Below are 19,334 nucleotides of genomic sequence, written 5' to 3'. Positions count from 1 at the left end.
TGTGTGAGAGAGAAAGAGAGAGAGAGTGTAACATCCAGATAGCGATGTAGCTGTTGCGGCTCCAGCCACCATGTTGAAGCTAAGCTGCTGTGTTGTGTGCTATCACTGCTGCGTTGCTGCTGAGATAGATAGGAGGATTGTGGGTAGCCCCCCCCCCACCCCCGAGAGCAGAAAGGGAGTGAGTGCTGGGCCCTAAATGCGAAATCTCCTTAGCTTGCACCCCCCGAGGGACGCGGACACAGGGCCATTTTCTGGGAGAGAATCATGCCGCCAAGCGGACAGCGGATTTACCATATTCATACCACTCTTTAGAAAGGAGCAGGGGGAGGTGGGGGAGGAGGGAGAGGATCTTCACCTGTCCCATTTCGCCTGCTACGACTGTGGGGCTGCACCAGCTCCCCGCTAAAACCCCCGAGGGGAAACCATTAAGGAGAAGCTCGCTTGCTCACTCCCCAACGTCTCTCTCCCTCATCCCCCCCCCCCCCCCCCCCTCTCTGCAACATCTCCCTGCCCCCCCCCCCCCCTTTTTTTTTTCATATGAAGTATGAAGCCTCTTTCCCATTCATTCCATATCCCCCCGCTAATAAGGAAGGGTAGTTCAGGCAAGGCCAAAGCTAAAAATCTGGCAATATCTGCCGTCTGTACGTAGAAGTGAGGGCCGTAAACAGCTATTTTCCAGGCGCGGGCTCTGATGAAAGATGTGTGGCTGCTAAAAAGTACAGCCACTATATTGCTACCGGAGAAAACAGCCCAGATTCATATCGATGGCTTTGATTGAAGCACCGGGAGAAACCTGCCAGAGGACCGTTTGTCAGGGACGTCAACGTGTTGGTGTGTGTGTGTGTGTGTGTGTGTGTGTGTGTGTGTGTGTGTGAGGATCGGGATTCGTCAAAAGATTTGTTTGGACACCTGCATGGAATGAAGAGCATAAGTAGAGACTAAGTGCGACAGTGCCTTTGTCTGTGTGTGTGTGTGTGTGTGTGTGTGTGTGTGTGTGTGTTTGTGTGTGTTCGTGTGTATAGATCGAGGTAGCGAGTGTAAGAGAGAGGGGCAGGCGGGCTAACAGATTCATATCCAATATGAAGAGGTTAAAGTGACGAGTCCAATCCTCCCCGCAGAGCAAAGAGAGAATGAGATTGAGATGCGGGAAGAGGAGGGAGAACACCCCTCCCTCCTCCTCCTCCTCCTCCTCCTCCAGGAGGAGGAGGAGGAGGGGAGAGGGGTGTAGTACAACAGATTAATTTCATTTCTGGTCTGAGCACTCCTCTGCTAAGAAAAAAAAAAGAGGATAATAAAAGAGGATAAAAAAAGAAGAGAGGAGGGTGATAAGCAGGGGAGCTGGGAGGAGAGAGAGAAAAAAGAGTTTCTTCGCTCCTTTATCTGATGTAGTAAACGCGTGCGTACTGTATGGAGGGAGAGATTGGAGCCGCGGAGTGTGAAGACGATTATGTGTTCAGAACTGCTGTTGAGTGCGTCTGGCCTCTGTGCATCTGGGGTGGGGTGGGGGGGGGTACATATCAACTTCTCAGGCCGACCAAGGTACTTTAAATGATGTAGAGCGGCTAAAAACAAGTGTGAAGCCTTCTCAAATACGTCCTATTTTAATAAAAACTACAGTCAATCAGCACTGTGTCCTAACGCTTTTCTGTTGCTCAACAAAGGCCTTCATAGCAGACACATTCAGCGTCTCATGCAGGTCAGGCTCTCGTTCAGAAGCTTTAAGTATCAGTTTTAACCCTCCTAACCCAATACGTTTTTGTAATAGTTTGATGTATAGCTAAATATGCATAAGTGTAGGTATTAGAACGCGCCCTATCGATAACGATAATGATAAATATCTCTCACGCAGGGTCTAAAAATTAACCCTAAAATGATTCAGCGTCCGATAGATTTACAAAACCTTCACATCGACTTTAATGATTGAGCCTTGAGTACGTTTGATTTCAAATACTTCAGTAGACTTTTGAAATCAAGACTTCTTGAATTGGTTAACCGATGATCAATAAATTAAAACCGTTCAATTGCCTTTTGGATAATTGCAGAAAATAAGCTCTGTGGCAAACAAGCCTTTATGATATTTACACGTTTTGTTCAGCAAGATAATCTTCACAAATGATGAACACCACTTTTGTGATTTTTGAAACGCGAATGCAATCACCAGAAGTAAAACGCTAACGCTATAAAGGAACTAAACCACGGTCACATGACTTCAACGCCACCACCACCAGGCTAAAGGCGGACGTATTTTATATGGTAGAACTAAAAGTTAAGATCTCTTCTCACTCAAAAAAACAAGTGACTACGAGACTCTCTTTCCATCTGAAACCTGATGTTTATACTGGTGATGCTTTTGACAGGCGAAATATTTTTCTGCTATTAGTAGTTGCTGGGGACGTTTGTTTTTTTATTTATTCTAGTGTGTTTTGGGATTTTTTTTCCCTTTAACTCACCGGGCACTCAAACTGGATTCATTGCGTGGATTAGACGCAGCACATGCAGCACATGCAGCACATGCAGCACATGCAGCACATCCAAGTACTTGTGCAGCTCGCTGTCTAGCAATGCTCTTAGTCTGTTTTTATATGCTTGTGGAAATTGCACATCTACGGGAGAGCTTTTTCTTTTCTTTTCCTTTCTGCCATGTGTTGACGGCGGAGGCAGTTGAAGAAAAAACTGTCAACAAAGCAAAAGTTCAAAAGAAGAAGAAGAAGAAAAAAAAGAGGAGACCAAATGAATGTTAAAAACACTTTAGTTTGTCCTATTTCTTTGTCCGGTGGACGGTATCAATTAGGAGCAGCTGTGCAGTCCGTCCAAAACACCTTCTAAAAGCCCTTGAGCTCGTGGGTCTGGCAACAGCATGCGTGTGGGTGAAAATGAGTCACGGAGAGTAAATGCATGTATGTATTTGGAAGCGCGCGTGTGTGTGTGTGTGTGTGTGTGTTTGTGTGTAATGTGGGTAGGGGGTTAGTTGAGTACAGCAGATTGAAGCACTAACCAGAGCACTCAGATTTATTAAAAAGGGCCGGACCCCAGCGCCTGTCCAACCCCTCCTTCCTCTCTCCATCCTATTGTTGTCACTTTACTTCTGTCTCTATGCATACATACAACCCCCCCCCCCCCCCCCATCCTGCATGATATTACATTTTTCACTAAAAACCCTTCGCAGTCACCGCTGGTCCCTCCATAAGACAGAGGAGAAGGAGGGGGGTCAAGGGGGAAGAAGGACGTGGTGTTTCTGAGGTAAATGGGAAGCCCCGGGCCCCTCCTCCCCTCTCCTTCACACACCCCCTTTCTCTCCCCTCCACGTTCATTACCATATCCCCTGGCCGCTAAATTAAATTGGGAGGGTTTAAATCCACCCCCCCCCTCTCAGATCGGACGGATGGGTGGAGAGAGGAGACAAAAGAGGTGGAAACCAATCTAACTAACCCCACTTTTGTCATCCGACTTTATTAGCTAAATGTATCAGCGGTGAGGGAAGGGACCCATTGTTGGCTGTGGGGATTCATATTGGCCTGGGAACACACACGCACATACACATGCAAAGAAAGGACACGCGTCGGCTCTCCATGTGTGGTTTATTGGACACAAACTACGCTGGCGTGCATAAAACGTCCCTGCGGCGCTGCGAGATTACATTACAGCTGCGCACGTAAACATGCAAACACTCGGAGGGGAGAGTGTACTCACACACACACACACAAACACACACACACACACACACACACACACACACACACACACACACACACACTAAACGGCACTCTGCGTATCTGCGGCCTTCTCATTTTAATCTCTATTTAAAAAATAATAAAATAAAGTTCTACAGCTTGGCAGATGCACGCGTCGAGATGAGTTTACTCACACTCCTACAGGAAGGAGTTTTTTTTTTGGGGGGGTGAGATCACATGCCGGCTTCATTATGTCAGAGAGCTGTGAAGGAGGACAGGAGAGCTTCCTAAGCCACGTTTTCTCTATTCATGCAAGCAGGGGGAACAACATCACCGCTCTTCAGGCTGGCACAAAAGACCAGCACTTCTGTATCGCACACAGCAGCAGCAGCAGCAGGCAGTCATGGACATTAGCTAACAGATAAGCGCACACACACACACACACACACACACACACACACACACACACACACACACACACACACACGCACACGCACACGCACACCTGCTACACTACAGCCTTCTATACACCCACAGAACATAGCATAACGTTTTCTCATTACAACTACAGTGCTTCTTAAATTTGACTACTTGAAAAGTGACAAATGACTCAAAAGAATATTTAATATCTTTAACAAATTTCACACAGGAGAAATTGTGCTTACAGACAAATGTCTGAAACTGTCCCAATGAGTCCGTTGCTTTGTTTTACCGGCAGCAGAATGTTTAAAAAAACGAATATATTCAAGGAAGCTGGTGGACATACCTGGCTGCGAGTTAAATTCTTGGTTCTTCTTATGCTGCGGGACAACTACTTAAAAAAAAAGTACAATGGAACGTCACGCAGAGTTACTACTGGAGAAATCCATCTACCCCGACTTCACAAAAAATAAGTTGTCTGACGTAGTGCTGGGCGGTATACCGGTTTATCTGATATACTGGTTCTAATCTCCCGTATGATATTAATTTTTCATACACCGTCATACCGGTGCATAGCTGAAACAACTGCTATAACTCTTCAACAGACAGCTAAATATATTGTTCGAGCGAAGAGCGCTACGGTCGGAGCTAACGGTAGTTGTGTATTGAGAGGGACCCCTAAGTTATGGTTATAACTTCATAACACAACAATTAATAACCCACAACTAACTCTCTTTAACAGGGCAACACCACGGCACACAACAGTTTGTTGTACCCTGTACCCAGCACGCCAAATGACATGCTGGGTACAGCTCGCTAGCTAGCCCGTTAGCTAGTCTGTTAACAGCTGGGAGAGGCTCCCTCGCTACAGTAACGTTACATTAAAGAACAGAAATGAGCGATGCAGGATGAACAAAGAGAGACCGGAGATGCACCAATAGAGTCTGTGCCCAAGAGAGGAGCTGTGTCTGCTGTTTGGAAGTTTTGGTCCCGCTACAGACAGTCGAGAAAGACGGGTTCAGAGCAATGATTAAAACACTGGATTCTAGGTATGTCTTACCGGGGCGAAAATACTTCAGTCAAACTGCGATCCCAACATTATACAAACAACACCGAAGCAAGCTGGAAGCGGAGCTACGTACAGTCGCACACTTTTCTACAACAGTGTAGGTCAGTTTATAGTGTTTATACAACTATCTTAAAATTGTAAACTTTAAGTTCTGTTTTAACTACGTTGCAATTTGCACAATAAAAATAGTTTACATTCTGCAACTGTTTCATACATTCTGATTCCTTTATATATTGTAACATTTTGTGGGGCAAAGCAAACCCTCTAGTAATCAAAGCCTTTATACACGATGACATTAAAATGTTTTTATATTTTATGTACTCCTGACAGTAGAGTAAGCCACTGTAAACCTATATAAAAAAAAATACCGTGATATACCGTGAAACTAAGCAACTTCGTACAGACCCCCCCCCACGGTTCAGTAAACATGTGAACCGTGGATTTATTACAGTTTAACATTCACCATCACAATGTAAATAAAGTTTTACTGACTTTATTATATATATATATATATTATACTAATTTATTACTTCATCTGACAATATTCAGTAAAATATGTGATCAGGACTTATTATCTCTGATAATGTTGCATTGTAAACAACCAATCCCTGTTTAAATTGATAGGAGAGCTAGTAATGTTAGCAGCACCGCTAACGGCTAACGAACAAAGGTTCCGTTCAGTTACATTATGATGCGTTCAGGTTCTGTTCAGTGAAAATGAGTACTGTGCGAAGGTAAATTATTACGTTATCATGATGTATTCACATGTAATCTCGTAAAATGTAGTGTTGGTGAGAAACTTGAATAAATCCAGATGTTTGAAGGAGATGTTTTCACAGCAACATAAATAGATATTAGAGATGAATTATGAGCTGTTTACGCTAACTCTAAGCAGCTTATAATACATCATTAAAACCACTAATGACAAGATGTGTCTTAATCAATGAATGTACAATCTTTTATTGCCCTATCATTTGAATTGTGTGTTTTTATGAAGAAAAACACTATAGATGAGTATAACAAAGTAAAAGGATAACATTAAGTATTTTGAAATGATTTTTGGGATGGATGGAGCCTTGTATACCAGCTGCTATAACAAACAACAAATAAAATAATTTGTATCAGCCGGTTTGGCTCATTGACAATCAACAATTGGTATTGGCGGCAATAAAAAACTTGATCGAGGAATCTCTAAATTTGCTCCCTTTTTTCTATTTATCCGATCGGTGACTTAAAACACTGATACGATCCCAAACCATGAGTTTTGTGATCTGACTTTGTTTATAGTGTGAAATCTAATCGGCTAAATTATAAGGCGAGCAGCAGCCCTGACCTCAAGACCATCCGCCAATCAGTTGAACAGCCTTCAGGTTTGTCTCCCTCACCCCCCGTGTCCTTTTTTCTTTCCAACTGGTGGCACGCCGGGGCCAAGGTGGGGAATTATAGGGACGGAGCGAGGTATGAAGAGGAGCGCGAAGAGAAGGAATGCCAGCTATGAGACGAATGAATAGGCACAGGCTTCTTTATGGTGTTTATGTGCGCAGAGGAGAGGGCCTATCGACGGGCAGCGCATCGGACAAAAGGGGGAGCGCACACTGAGTGCATTCGATTACTGGCGCACATCGGTGTTAAACCAAAAAGCTCCCCTGCTGTGCCCAGGATTCATTATTTAGTAGGGGTGTAAAATGGACACTGGCCTATACACACACACACACACACACACACACACACACACACACACACACTAAGATGAGCCATCAGGGAAACGCGGATTTACACACACACACACACACACACACACACAAACACCAGGAATAAGTACTCGTAAGTACACTGGTACACATGTTTACACACACGGAAATACCAGAAATGTACTCACAAATAGCCACAAACACACACTCACACACACACACACACACACACATTACGATTGGTGATTACAAACCCAAAGAGAGCGAGACACACGGGGAAGTCAAATATAGCCTGAGTACAGCCAATTTAGCCCGTAATGGTCTTTGTGACCATCAAGAGCACAAGACAAAGATGACTGTCCAATGGAAGGTGCACATGTGTGTGTGTGTGTGTGTGTGTGTGTGTGTGTGGAGGAGGACAGTGTTTACTTAGATTCCTTTTCCTCCTATATATGTGTGTGTCTAATGGTCTATGAATGTTTCCAGGGTAACAATGACAGTTTGAGCTGGTTGGGTGGATCGACATACGGACAGCAGCGGAGGGGAAGCAGAGTTCAGGTGACCATTTCTGGTTATGAGCGGGGGTAGGGGGGGGGGGGGGGGGGGTATTTTTTTATTTCATATCCGCACAGCAGGTAGTGTCCGTGGTGTGAAATGACTTTTATCATCTACGTGTAGCAAAGACAAAAGGTTCCGCATGTGTGTGTGTTCCCTGCTGCAATCACAGTGTCCGTGTGTGTGTGTGTGTGTGTGTGTGTGTGTGTGTGTGTGTGTGTGTGTGAGAGAGTGAAGGTAATGTACAGAGAGTGTGTGTTTAAAGAGGTGGATAAAAGACACAGTAACCTGGTATGAAGATACTTACATTTGCCTTTAATTACGTGGCGCTTGTGGGGTTTTATTTTTGCGGGACACATCTGCTGGCGCACAGGAAGTAACGAGTTCAATGCCTCCGGTTTATTCTGAATAAACGGAACATAATGATCTAGACAAATTCACTAAACTCAATGAATTCAATAAACATGCAGAAAGCTCAAACTTCTAATGCAAGATAACAAGAAGACGAGGATGTTTCTCTGGGAAGTGTGAACTCTGGGAAACGCAGTGTAGAAACACCGGAGTGTTTTTTTAAACCACAAAAAAGCATGACGACACTGAAAACTTTCCCACTTTAAAGGACTTACTGTATGCATATGAGTGAAAGTGAAGTAGGTGTGCATGTGTGTGTGTGTGTGTGTGTGTGTGTGAGCATAATGCCGTGACTGGTTTGTCAGCGGAGCCAATCTGTGTGCTCGTTTGTGTGTGTGTGTGTGTGTGTGTGTGTGTGTGTGTGTGTGTGTGTGAACGTGTGAACGTGTAAACACTTTAATATCTGCATGCATGTGTTTCAAACAGCAACTACAGAGCAGATACATCCTCAGTTTGTATGTGTGTGTGTGTGTGTGTGTGTGTGTGTGTGTGTGTGTGTGTGTGTGTGTGTGCGTGCAGAGCCCTGGGTGGGGGCGAGGCAGCTTAACACAATAAAGCATGTTGTATTGACATCTGTGTTGTGTCTATTGATTCCCCATTATGGAGCTAACAAACCCGCCTGGACGCTTTGTCATTCGCAATCACGTTAGCACCGGGAGTCACCGACGACGCGGCCCCTTTTAAAATCTGATCCATACACGCGTGCGTGCGCGTGCGCACACACACACACACACACACACACACACACACACACACACACACACACACACACACAGACGCAAGTGTCCTCACTTTTCTCGCATTCCTACACATTCGCGGCGATCGTTCCTGTCACCTAGCGCACCGGTTCCACCCACCCACCTACACCCACACACACACACACACACACACACACACGTTAGAACCACAAATTCTCATGCAAACATATTAACAGTCCACACACCCACACACACACATAAATGGAGTGGCGGGAGAGTAGTCAATGCTGGCTAATCAATAGCGGTGGAAGGTTAAAGCCACTCACACAATGGGCAGCCATGAGCTTGCGGTTTTCCAGATGAACCGCACATTCCGGACAGATCCATAACTGACCTCAACACGCAATTATCGTCCACCTGTGCCTGCAGCGTGCACGCACTCACTCAAATGACCATAAATGCATGGATTTATGTTCTTCCCAAAACAAAACATCTGCACTCTGCTGCAGACGCACAACTGTACACAGACCCGGCGCATATTCCTGCTTATGCACACCTCTTGCACACATGCTTTCCAACACACAATCATGCACACGGGCCGATAATGTATGTATGTGATCCACATGTGCACAGAGGCTGCTTCAACCTCAGCAGATTCCTTGTACAAAACAAAAAATAAATCTGGATACACACCCTGGTATGCAGGCTCAAACACATGGACGGACCTACACACACACACACACACACACACACACACACACACACACACACACACACACACAGCCAATAAATCCAGGCACCGGGGCCTTTGCTCAGGCCCAGTTTGGTGTGGCCCAGACAACACAACCCACTCCTGGGCACCAGGAGGTGAAGATACTGGGTGGGAGAGGAGGTAGTTATCGAGCAGCACGGAGCACTGTGTGTGTGTGTGTGTGTGTGTGTGTGTGTGTGTGGGCAGGAGACTGGGCTTTGAACTCTGCAATAAAAGTCCCTCTGCTCGGTTATTAAACAATAGAATAGGATGGTGTAGAGCAGCAGGCGCACTGTTGCCACATCGCCTTATTGTTCCAGTATCTGTCGCTGTGCTCATTTGGATTTAACAGTCACGAGAATGTTGCTTTTTTGTTTGTTTGCCTTGTTTTTCTGTGTGGTGTTTTTCATACCACCTGCATAAATATATTTGTCACAAGGCTCTCTGTGTTCTTCCGTGACTTTTCATCACTTTGCTTCGACGGTGTGCTACTGTGTAAAGAGGTAAACTAACCAACACAGTGCTGAAGAACTACAGCTCGGGTAAGAGGCCTCTCGGAGTAGCCGGCATAAATACCCCCCCGCCCCCCCAATCCAGACACGGGCCTTCTCTCTGTGAATTTGACAGCTCTCAGTTTTATATGTGGGCCACGGTGGCCCTGGAGGATTTTACAGCAGTGTACATCAAATAAAAAAAAGAGCATTTAGATTTCCTTTGTTGCGGCGCAGAGCAGCCACAGGTCCCCTGCAACCACACAGCAGAGCTAGACCGTCCGGTGACGTCTCTGAGCCACACAAAAAAGAAAAAGAAAAAAAGAAAGACAAGGATCGGATGCTCAAAATAAACGGAGGAGCGTCGGTCTCCGCTCTTCATCTGTAGTAGTTGGCCAGCACAGGTGTATTAATGAGCAGCAAACGAGAAAGAATTCAACGAGGGGCAGCGCTTCAGGACAGAGGGTGTGGTGTCTTTCTTTCATTCCAGCTTGTTTACTGTCGACATAGATGAGATGCCAGTCGTGAATTTTAAACATGACTTTAAAAGTGAATGTATCAAAATACAATTGAAACGCAGCAACAAATGTGTTCTATTACTGCTGGTCTTAAAAATCAATGCATGGACTTCGGTTTCGGGCGAAATGATACTTTTATTCAACCGCAACAATGTGCCAAAAACGTAAAGTAAAAAAAAAAAAAAAAAAACTCTTAACCCGGTGGGTTTTTTCTGCATACATAAGGAGTTAAAGGGTCCACTGACTGTAATACAATTTGCAGTCATGTAGCAGCACAGTCAGCTGGTTTAATAACAGTGTCAATATTTAAAACAATTAAAATGCCTTTTTTATTCTAGTACTCGCAGATATTCAGCTACACTTTTCCATTGGTACATTGGCAGAATGTAGACTGATGGTTTCCTTTAACGGTAGAAGCTAATAAAGCGACCCAGCCCATCGACTCAGGTGACAGTAAACAACCTAATATATATTACTGGGCGATTAAATGAAAAGATAAAACATCTCCTCCCTCCGATAACAAATACGATCCGGTGACTGTTTCACCGCGGCGACGGGTCCGAGGCCCGGCTGAGCTGAGGCCAGCAGTCTCGACGGCGTGGTGTTAAAGAGTCGAGCTGACAAAACCCCCATAAGCCCTCGCTTTAGATCCACTGTAGAACCACTGTCTGCTAGCGTCTGCTGTTTAGGACCTCTCTCTCCTCCTCCTCCTCTTCCTCCACTGAACCTCACTCACCTCATCTTACACTTGTGACACCCCCATCTTTGCTCACACACTAATGCAAACACACTCAGATATGTGCACACACACACACACACACACACACACACACACACACACACACACATGCACGCCGCTTACAGGTGCAGGCAATCGTACAGATGCACACCTTGGTCAAAGGCGCAGATCAGAGAGAGAGACAGAGAATTGTGGGTAACAGACTTAGCTAAAGTGGCTTATGGGGCCCCGGCCAAATCACACCAGGCAAATCCAATTCAACATCCTCCCCTGACCATGGGGAACGAGAGAGAGAGAGAGAGAGAGAGAGAGAGAGGGTTTGCATTTTACTGAAAAGGCTTTTGAGTCAAGTGAATACTTCACAGAAAGGATAGAGAGAAAGACAGAGAGAGAGAGACAGAGAGAATGAGAAACAGGTGGATTGTGACTTTCTTTCTCTCCACAGATCAAGGATGAAAGTCGGAGGAAAAGTAGAAGGAAGACAAAACGGATGAGGAGATGAGGGGATGAGTGTCGGCCTTTGATCTCCTACTGAGTTGTATTTCTCTCGTGCGTATTGTGGCTGCTTTATCACACCATCAATGTTTGAATATTTTTATAAAAAGGCACTTTGACCCTTTCATTTCCTCACTGGAGGAAAGACGCACAAGAGAAGACGACTTGCTAGCTCGTGTTTTCCACTCGTTTGTTATTCACTTGCTCCGCGTGGTCGTTCAAACGATGGAGTCTCATCTGTTTGTTCATTCTTTCACTCGCTTTCATCAACTCGCTGGTTCTTCCAGCTGTTAATTCGCTAACCGACACTTTCACCCTTCTCATTCATCATTTATTATTCATGCACGCACTTGCTCACCCCCCCCCCCCCCCCACCCCGACCTAGCCTCCACCTCTACTTCTCCTTCTCTCGATTCACTTTCATTTCTTTAAGGGCCGACATAGATATTGCCCCCCCCCCCACCCCCATCACCGTGTCAGAGCCTCCAGGAGCAGCTCTCATTAAAGCCTGGACCGTTTTTCTCCTCCTGACACCTACTTAAGGTGATAGCCTGAGTTAGCCCTGCACGGCACGGCTCGCCATATACACCTACCCCCCCACCACCACCACCACCACATCTGTCGTTTGGGGGGGGCACCCCGCTCTAAACATGCAGACACACTTCAGCACACGCATACGGTCTGTGTTGAAACAGGTCACTCTGCCAAGTGTTAGAAGTCCCACAGGTGGAAAGAAAAACACTAAAGCAGGGAACCCAACGACATCAGTGAGAAGGAAAGCTAATATACTGAACAGAAGAATTCTTTTCGTGTCCATCTGGTGCTATAGTTCTTTTTTTTTGTATAAACACGTTACTGTCGGCTCTATTATGGCTATAATAATAATAATAATAATATCACAGACACAGTCCTTTAGGAATATTACAGGAACATTATAGTGAGATGGAGATAAAAATACATAAAGAGCACTGCTGCCCTTTATTGACCACGCTGCAAGTCACTAAAGCAATATCAGAGTGATCACAGGGTATTAAGGCCCGGCATAGAGGCATGATACGGTCCTTATAACCAACTATTGATTGACAAACTTGCTGCGAGTCCCGCAGTGATGGGCCAATTATAGGAATATGAGTTTCAACATCATCATTAAAGTTAAGGTTTATTTTTTTTTGTGATAAATATGTTAACTTTATTTATAGACAGAAATTTGAATTTCAATCACGTCATCTCCAGTAAAGACAAACTTTCTCCCTGAGCCAACTTTGACTGTTTTCTCAACACGGCCCCATGTCGGAGATCAATACCTATAATCGATAGGTGACCGTGAATATTCCAGCCCGACCTGGCCGAGGAGGACTGAAGGAGAGGAGAGGAGAGGAGAGGAGAGGAGAGGAGAGGAGAGGAGAGGAGAGGAGAGGAGGCAGATGGAATGAAGGTCGAGATGGATGGATTGCCACGAATGAAAGAGGAGAAGCCGAGGGTGCCTCTCTGTGTGATGGATGCTAATGAGCCGAATATTCATGCATCCAATTTGCGCGTTTCACATTTTGGATTCAAGTAAGTATCTCAATTAAACTCTCTGCCTTGTCAATGATAAATGCAGTTAATTTAAATCTGAGGAGATGCAAGAGGAAAGATGGCAACAGGAAAAAACAAGTGCTTTTGGGGCTGAAATATTTAGTCTTTGGATTCTTCTTCAGAAAATTTAAGTTGGGATGCACCTTTTCACGTGTTTGTGTAATTTGGAGCAATGCAGAATAAGACAAATCACAAGAAGAGCATTCGTGATTTTGGGGAGAAGTTGATTTGAATTTTACACAAATCAATTTAAATAGCTTAGTAGATTATTTCTTTCTTAAAGAAATAACATTACGTTTTGAGGTGCATATCTTTCAGCTGTAAAGAAATAACTTTAATAAATGGGAAGAAATGCTTGATTTGATTTGTTGTAAAATATAGAAAGTATATAAAAATATCAATGGAATCATGAGATTTATAAGTTTATTGGCCCGTTATTACATTTCTGATGAAAGCCTGATACGATTGGGATGTTGTGTGTAATTAAATCTACCGGGTTAGAAATAAAAAGAGATTAAACTAAAAAACGGTTATTATTTGTGTGGGTGCACAGTAGAGATTAGAAAGGGCCCAGTAGGAAAAAGAGTCTCTTACCGGGGCTGGACCGCGGAGCCAGCGAGGACTTGAGTCTCCAGGCGCTGAAGTCGGACGCTGTTCTCTGAAAGACGAAGGGGACCGGCAGGGGGACAAACATGGTCCTCTGTCGACCTGGGGGTCGGGGTTAGTTTGTTTTTTTGTTATTCTACTCTCACTTTTCTTATTTTCTCATCCGTCGTGCTTCCGTTGATCTTTGGCCAGTTCTTCGTAGGCTTTCCAGGTTTGTGGACAGCCGGTTGTAAAAGACGTTTGGGTGGTTTAAAAAAAACAATTTGGCTTCTTCCTTCCGTGGATCGAGTCCGTGTCTCAGCGGATCCACATCTCAATGTTGTTGTTGTTTTTTAGATTTGTGCGGATCCGGGATTCCACACGGATATCACAGTCCCCTCTTAACTTGCGTCTTCTCGGAGTCAACTAGTCCGACACACACACACACACACACACACACACACACACACACACACACACACACGCAAATGCACGCACGCACGCACGCACGTACACACGGCGAGGTGCGGGGCGCGCAGCTATAAGCGTTGAGTGGACGATGTAAAGCTGTTATCCGTATGCAGGCTAACACGGGATGGACGGTTGTTGACACCCGTTCTCATCGCACCCACGTGAATGCAGCGCAGTCGGTGCTTCCCGTCTCAGCCGCTCTCCATTGGACGTGTAGCGCAGACACAGCTGGACTCCATTTATTGTGTCCAGACAGTTGTGCGTAAAGACCGCGGCGGTTCTCCGTTTCCGTCTCTCCTCCTCGGCCCGGGTCTGCTTTGGTTTTGGGGTTGCGCAAAAAAAAAAAAGATGGGTTCCTCCTTCCCGGCACTGGCATGAAAAGTCTCAAACAAAAACACACTGTCCAACCGGTGAATCCTCCGGTACAGAGAAACGAGGAAGGGAGTGTGTGGGGGGGGGGAGGGGGGGAGGGGGGGACTGTCCGGGTAGAGTTGCTTCTTTAATTTTTGGTTCTCGTAAAGATTTGGTTTAGTAGCTGGCTGGTTTGTTGGAGAATACACGCACACAAAGCGACAAGATAAGAAAACGCGAAGCGATTATTCGGTAAAAAAGATGGAATAATCAAATCATAAAGTAAGGCAACGCGGGCACCTCCTGTCTGACTTTCGCTCCTCCCTCTCCTCCCCTCGCTGTTTCTTCCTCTCTCTCGCTCGCTCGCTCTCTATACCGCGGGTCACTAATTACAGCAACAAATCGATAGATAAATAAATGAATAAATCCATATCAATAAGTACACCTGTCTTCTGCTTTCCTCCTCCAGTGGAGCAGGGAAAAAAGAGGAGGGAGGGGGGGGGCGAGATGATACCCCCTTTTTTCTTTCTTTTTACGCTGTAGTGTCTTTTCTTTGGCTCTGCTCCGTGTCTCTCTCTTTCTCTCTCTCTCTCTCTCCAGCCGTCCTCTGTGTGTATCCTACGCGTGTGTGCGCACGGATCCGCGTTCCCTCCGTTTATTGTGGGAACCCCGGTGGTGTTCGGTCCTTCGCCGCGCAGCCTGAACGCACTCTGGCACGGCGAAGCGCTGCGTCCGGGGAGACAGACAGAGATACCCAGCCCCCCACTTTTTTTTTTTTACCCCCCTCCCCTCTCTCCCTCTATACCCCCCCCCCTTTCTCCCTCTACCCCCTCACCCCGACACATATGCACATATACGCACAACATACACACGGCCCCACTTTCTCTGTTCCTTTTATTTCTGTGCACATTTGAACATGAACGTTTTATTGTTTCTGATCTGTATTCCAGTTTGACATATATGTATGCACACATGTATGTATAATATATTTCATAAAAGGGATTCACTCTCTAAGAGTCCATGTTGAATTACCAGTGTTTCAAAAATGCACACACACACACACACACACACACACATACACACGTACATAGTCTCGCGCCCTTTCTCTGACTGCTGTGATCTCGTACAAGACGAGCACGGATCCGGCCAATTGAACCTCTGATTACTTCATTATAATGAAGCCAATAATCACATCATCGCCGGCCTCCGAAAAAATCGATCGCCTCTTCACAATGTGCAGACATGAATTCAAAGAGGAGGGGGGGCTTTGATGTATATTTCAGCAGGTGGATCTCTCCCTCTCATATAGATTTACGTGGGTCTGGCTAACGCAAGGTCACCTGCAGCACTCAACTAATTTATTTCTTTTTTCCTCCCCCCATCACAGAGGTGAATAATCAAAAGCCTGCAAGAGCCACGGGTGTTAAATTAGTCATTATTTTTGGGGCTCGGGAAGCCTACGTGCGTGCGTAAAATGTGCGTAAAATGTCAGTTGAGCTGAATCTAAATTGACTGTTTTTCCAATTAAAGGGTCGGTGAGAAGGTTGTAGTTGCCGTAGTGAGTGGAACCTGTGTGTGTATGTGTGTGTGCATGTGTGTGTCCGACGGAAGGTTGCCTCCCGGCCAGCAGCCCTCTCCTCTCCATGCTCCACCCGGCTGTCAAACGCGCCGCCCCGATCTGCGCTCTGCATTTACACTCCAGATTATCGGTCAGATGGATTTTTTTAAATAGAAAAATCTATAGGCTAAATATCGCAGTCAATAAAAGAAAATAGAGCGAACCACACACACACACACACACACACACACACACACACACACACACACGCGAACCTATATCACTCTGAGGTGGGACTGAGCTGTTAATAAGTTATCGATCAATTATGGCCCTCGTATATGGAAAGGCCTCGGGCTCTTTGCCAATGCTAATGTCTATGCAGGGAGAGAAAGGAGACGTCAAATATAAACTGTCATCAGGAGCTTCCTGATCCATGGCCTCTACTCCAACTACTCCTCTTTTAGTAATACTACCACTACACTGTGTGTCGACATTTCTACTGCTTCAACTACTACTAATATGTATTTATACTAGTACTAACACTCTGACCACTACTGCTGCAGCCTCTACTACTCCTCTTTCAGTAATACTAAAAATACCTTTATGACTTGTTTCTACTGCTTCTACTATGAATAATATGTATTTATTCTAGTGTTAATACTGACTTCTTCTGCGGCCTCTACTCCAACTACTCCTTTAGTAATATGCTACCACCACTACTACCACTTTTATAACGCGTTTCTATTTCTCCTGCTTCTACTATTACTACTACTCTTAGTGCTACTAATGCTGTGTATTTCTACTCCTACTAATACTGCAACTACCACTACAGCACTTGTCCTTCTTCTCAAACCTGTGTCCTATGTTTCGGAGCATGTCCGTTACCCTACCCGCTGCAGCTTTTGATGTCATGTATGCACAGACACAAGTCACATCACAAAGGGACCCCCCCCCCCCCCGTCATAAAAAACCCCACTCCCCATTGACAGATGACATCCGCGTGTCCAACGAGCGAGAGAGGGAGGAAAAAGAAAGGGAGCGAGAGGAGGAGGAGGAGCCGTAAAAAGAAGCGACCGGTTGTCCCTCCAGAGCCCCCCTCTCCGCGCGAGGGTCGAGCGCAGAGGAGCCCCGATCCAAACTCCTTCCAGACAAAAGCAATTATTTCTTGTAGAATATAGTGTGTTTTGTGCGTCCGTCGCGGGGGGGGGGGGGGGGGGGGGGGGGGGGGGGGCGCAGATTTGAAGGAGAGGTGAAAAATATGGCGCACGGAGGGCCTCATCAATAGCAATATGTTCTTTTCCCCTTCTGTTATATCTATCCTTTTATAACTTCTCTGCAACCTGCTGCGGTTGCTTTGTCTGACATCGTGGGCTTATGGGCCATAGCGGACTTCTGATCACACACACGCACGCGCGCGCGCGCGCGCGCACGCACACACACACACACACACACACACACACACACACACACACACACACAGCTGTATAAAAGGAGCCATAAATAGATTCCGCCCTTTTATCTTTCATCCCAAACCTGTTGTTTTCTGTATCCAGCTTTGAAACTATAGTAAACTATAATGATATTTAATTAAATATTTCATAGTCAGCGTAGACTTTATTTAAGATTTATAATGAGATGACCGACCGGTTCAACTGCAATCCACACACACACACACACACACACACACACACACACACACACACACACACACACACACACACACACTCTCCAATTAAGACGTCTATATCCTATAAACGCATGGAATCAAAAGATTACATTTTGTCGCATAAAGTAACATATTTTTTTAAATTGCATTTGTATTATCGCATCAGTAGGCTTTACTATTTTTGCACAAAAAAAAAATACAAACATATCTCAAGAAAACCAGAATCTGACTGCTATAAGTGAACGCATCCTTTTCGGTACGGGAAGTCTATCGCAGAATTAGATCTTATTGCTCTCTATCTGTGTGCTCCGTGTGTGTGTTTGTGTGTGTGAGAGAGAGAGAGAGAGAGAGAGAGAGAGAGAGAGAGAGAGAGAGAGAGAGAGAGAGTTCATTGTTAAATGGCAGTGTCATGTTGACAAATGAGTTGGTTGAATTAAATTCTCCCTCATCAATAACAAGAGGGGGCCCAATCAATACCGGCTTACAATTATATCACCGCCTACCCCTCTGCTACTGCTGTTACCACACACACACACACACACACACACACACACACACACACACACACACACACACACACACACACACACTGAAGAGGAGAGTTATTACTTTGGTGTTACATGGATTATTATAAGCACACTCCTGCACACACTAAACACAGAGGGGAATCATTCATGAGACAGTGACCCTAATAAACACACACACATTAGTTTTAGCACCTGACATTTGATCTATTTTCTCTCTCTCTCTCTCTCATTCTCTGTCTATGCGTCTCTCCCTTTCTTCTTGCGGCCTGACTAAGTAATCAATGCTGACAGATCGTCAATAGGCCGGTCCGGGCCCTGCCAATACCTCTCCTACATATCCATTATTCCTCTTAAGGCCGCGGAGGACGAGCAGAGGAGAGTAAAACACGACGCTGTCGATACACCACCTTGATGCGATCATCGAGGCGGAATCGATGCTCTTGCTTACAGCTCGTGAGCTCGCTGGGAAATCACGGCCGGCGTGGAAATCGGTTTGCGAATACGTATCTCTCTCTCGCTGGATGTCTTCCTGTGTTTCTTATCTTCATAAGCCGGGGGATTTTTTTCTTCTTCTTTTTTTCATGCATATTCTCTTTCATTGTTCGCAGAATTTTATTTCGACTTTGAAAATTGGCTGAATTTCCCGGTGTCCGTGTTTCACACATGTTCTGCATCCTATTTCATCCTGGATTGGTTGTAATGGATTAAAGATGTGAGATGTGAGGGAGGTGGACGGGGGGCAGGGGGGCAATATCGCCTTTTTTGTGCACACACACACACACACACACACACACACACACACACACACACACACACACACACTGATTCACAAATGTATGTACATGCTTAGCGGCACACGCATGCAAACGCACCGTAACGAGCAGGAAAGCACGGAAACACCGGACCGACACACTCGTGCACGATATTCACGTACATGCAAACGCACCATAACATGCACGGATGCACGAAAAAGTACACACACACACACACACACACACACACACACACACACACACACACACACACACACACACACACACACACACACACACTCAAGACTCTGGCTATCGTGCTCAGAGAGGCCCAAAC

At 45.5% G+C, this 19,334-nt stretch overlaps 1 protein-coding gene across 2 annotated transcripts in view; it reads right to left on the bottom strand.

The window, feature by feature from the left end:
* The window catches only part of pou2f2a (POU class 2 homeobox 2a), a 62,210-nt gene extending 48,108 nt beyond the window's left edge, over positions 1 to 14,102 (bottom strand). For both annotated transcript variants that reach the window (XM_068710850.1, XM_068710849.1), the window contains exon 1: positions 13,682 to 14,102. In XM_068710850.1, the coding sequence (XP_068566951.1) occupies positions 13,682 to 13,781 (100 nt within the window). In that variant the 5' untranslated portion in view covers positions 13,782 to 14,102. The remainder of the gene's footprint in view (positions 1 to 13,681) is intronic.
* Positions 14,103 to 19,334: the final 5,232 nt, after the last annotated feature.

Source organism: Cebidichthys violaceus, unplaced genomic scaffold (assembly GCF_023349555.1).
Source record: "Cebidichthys violaceus isolate CVI_PGR_0920_01 unplaced genomic scaffold, fCebVio1.0.p SCAF_16, whole genome shotgun sequence".
Classification (NCBI taxonomy): domain Eukaryota; kingdom Metazoa; phylum Chordata; class Actinopteri; order Perciformes; family Stichaeidae; genus Cebidichthys; species Cebidichthys violaceus.
Note: the sequence above shows the minus strand (reverse complement) of the source record. Positions and strands in the feature narration are given on the sequence as shown.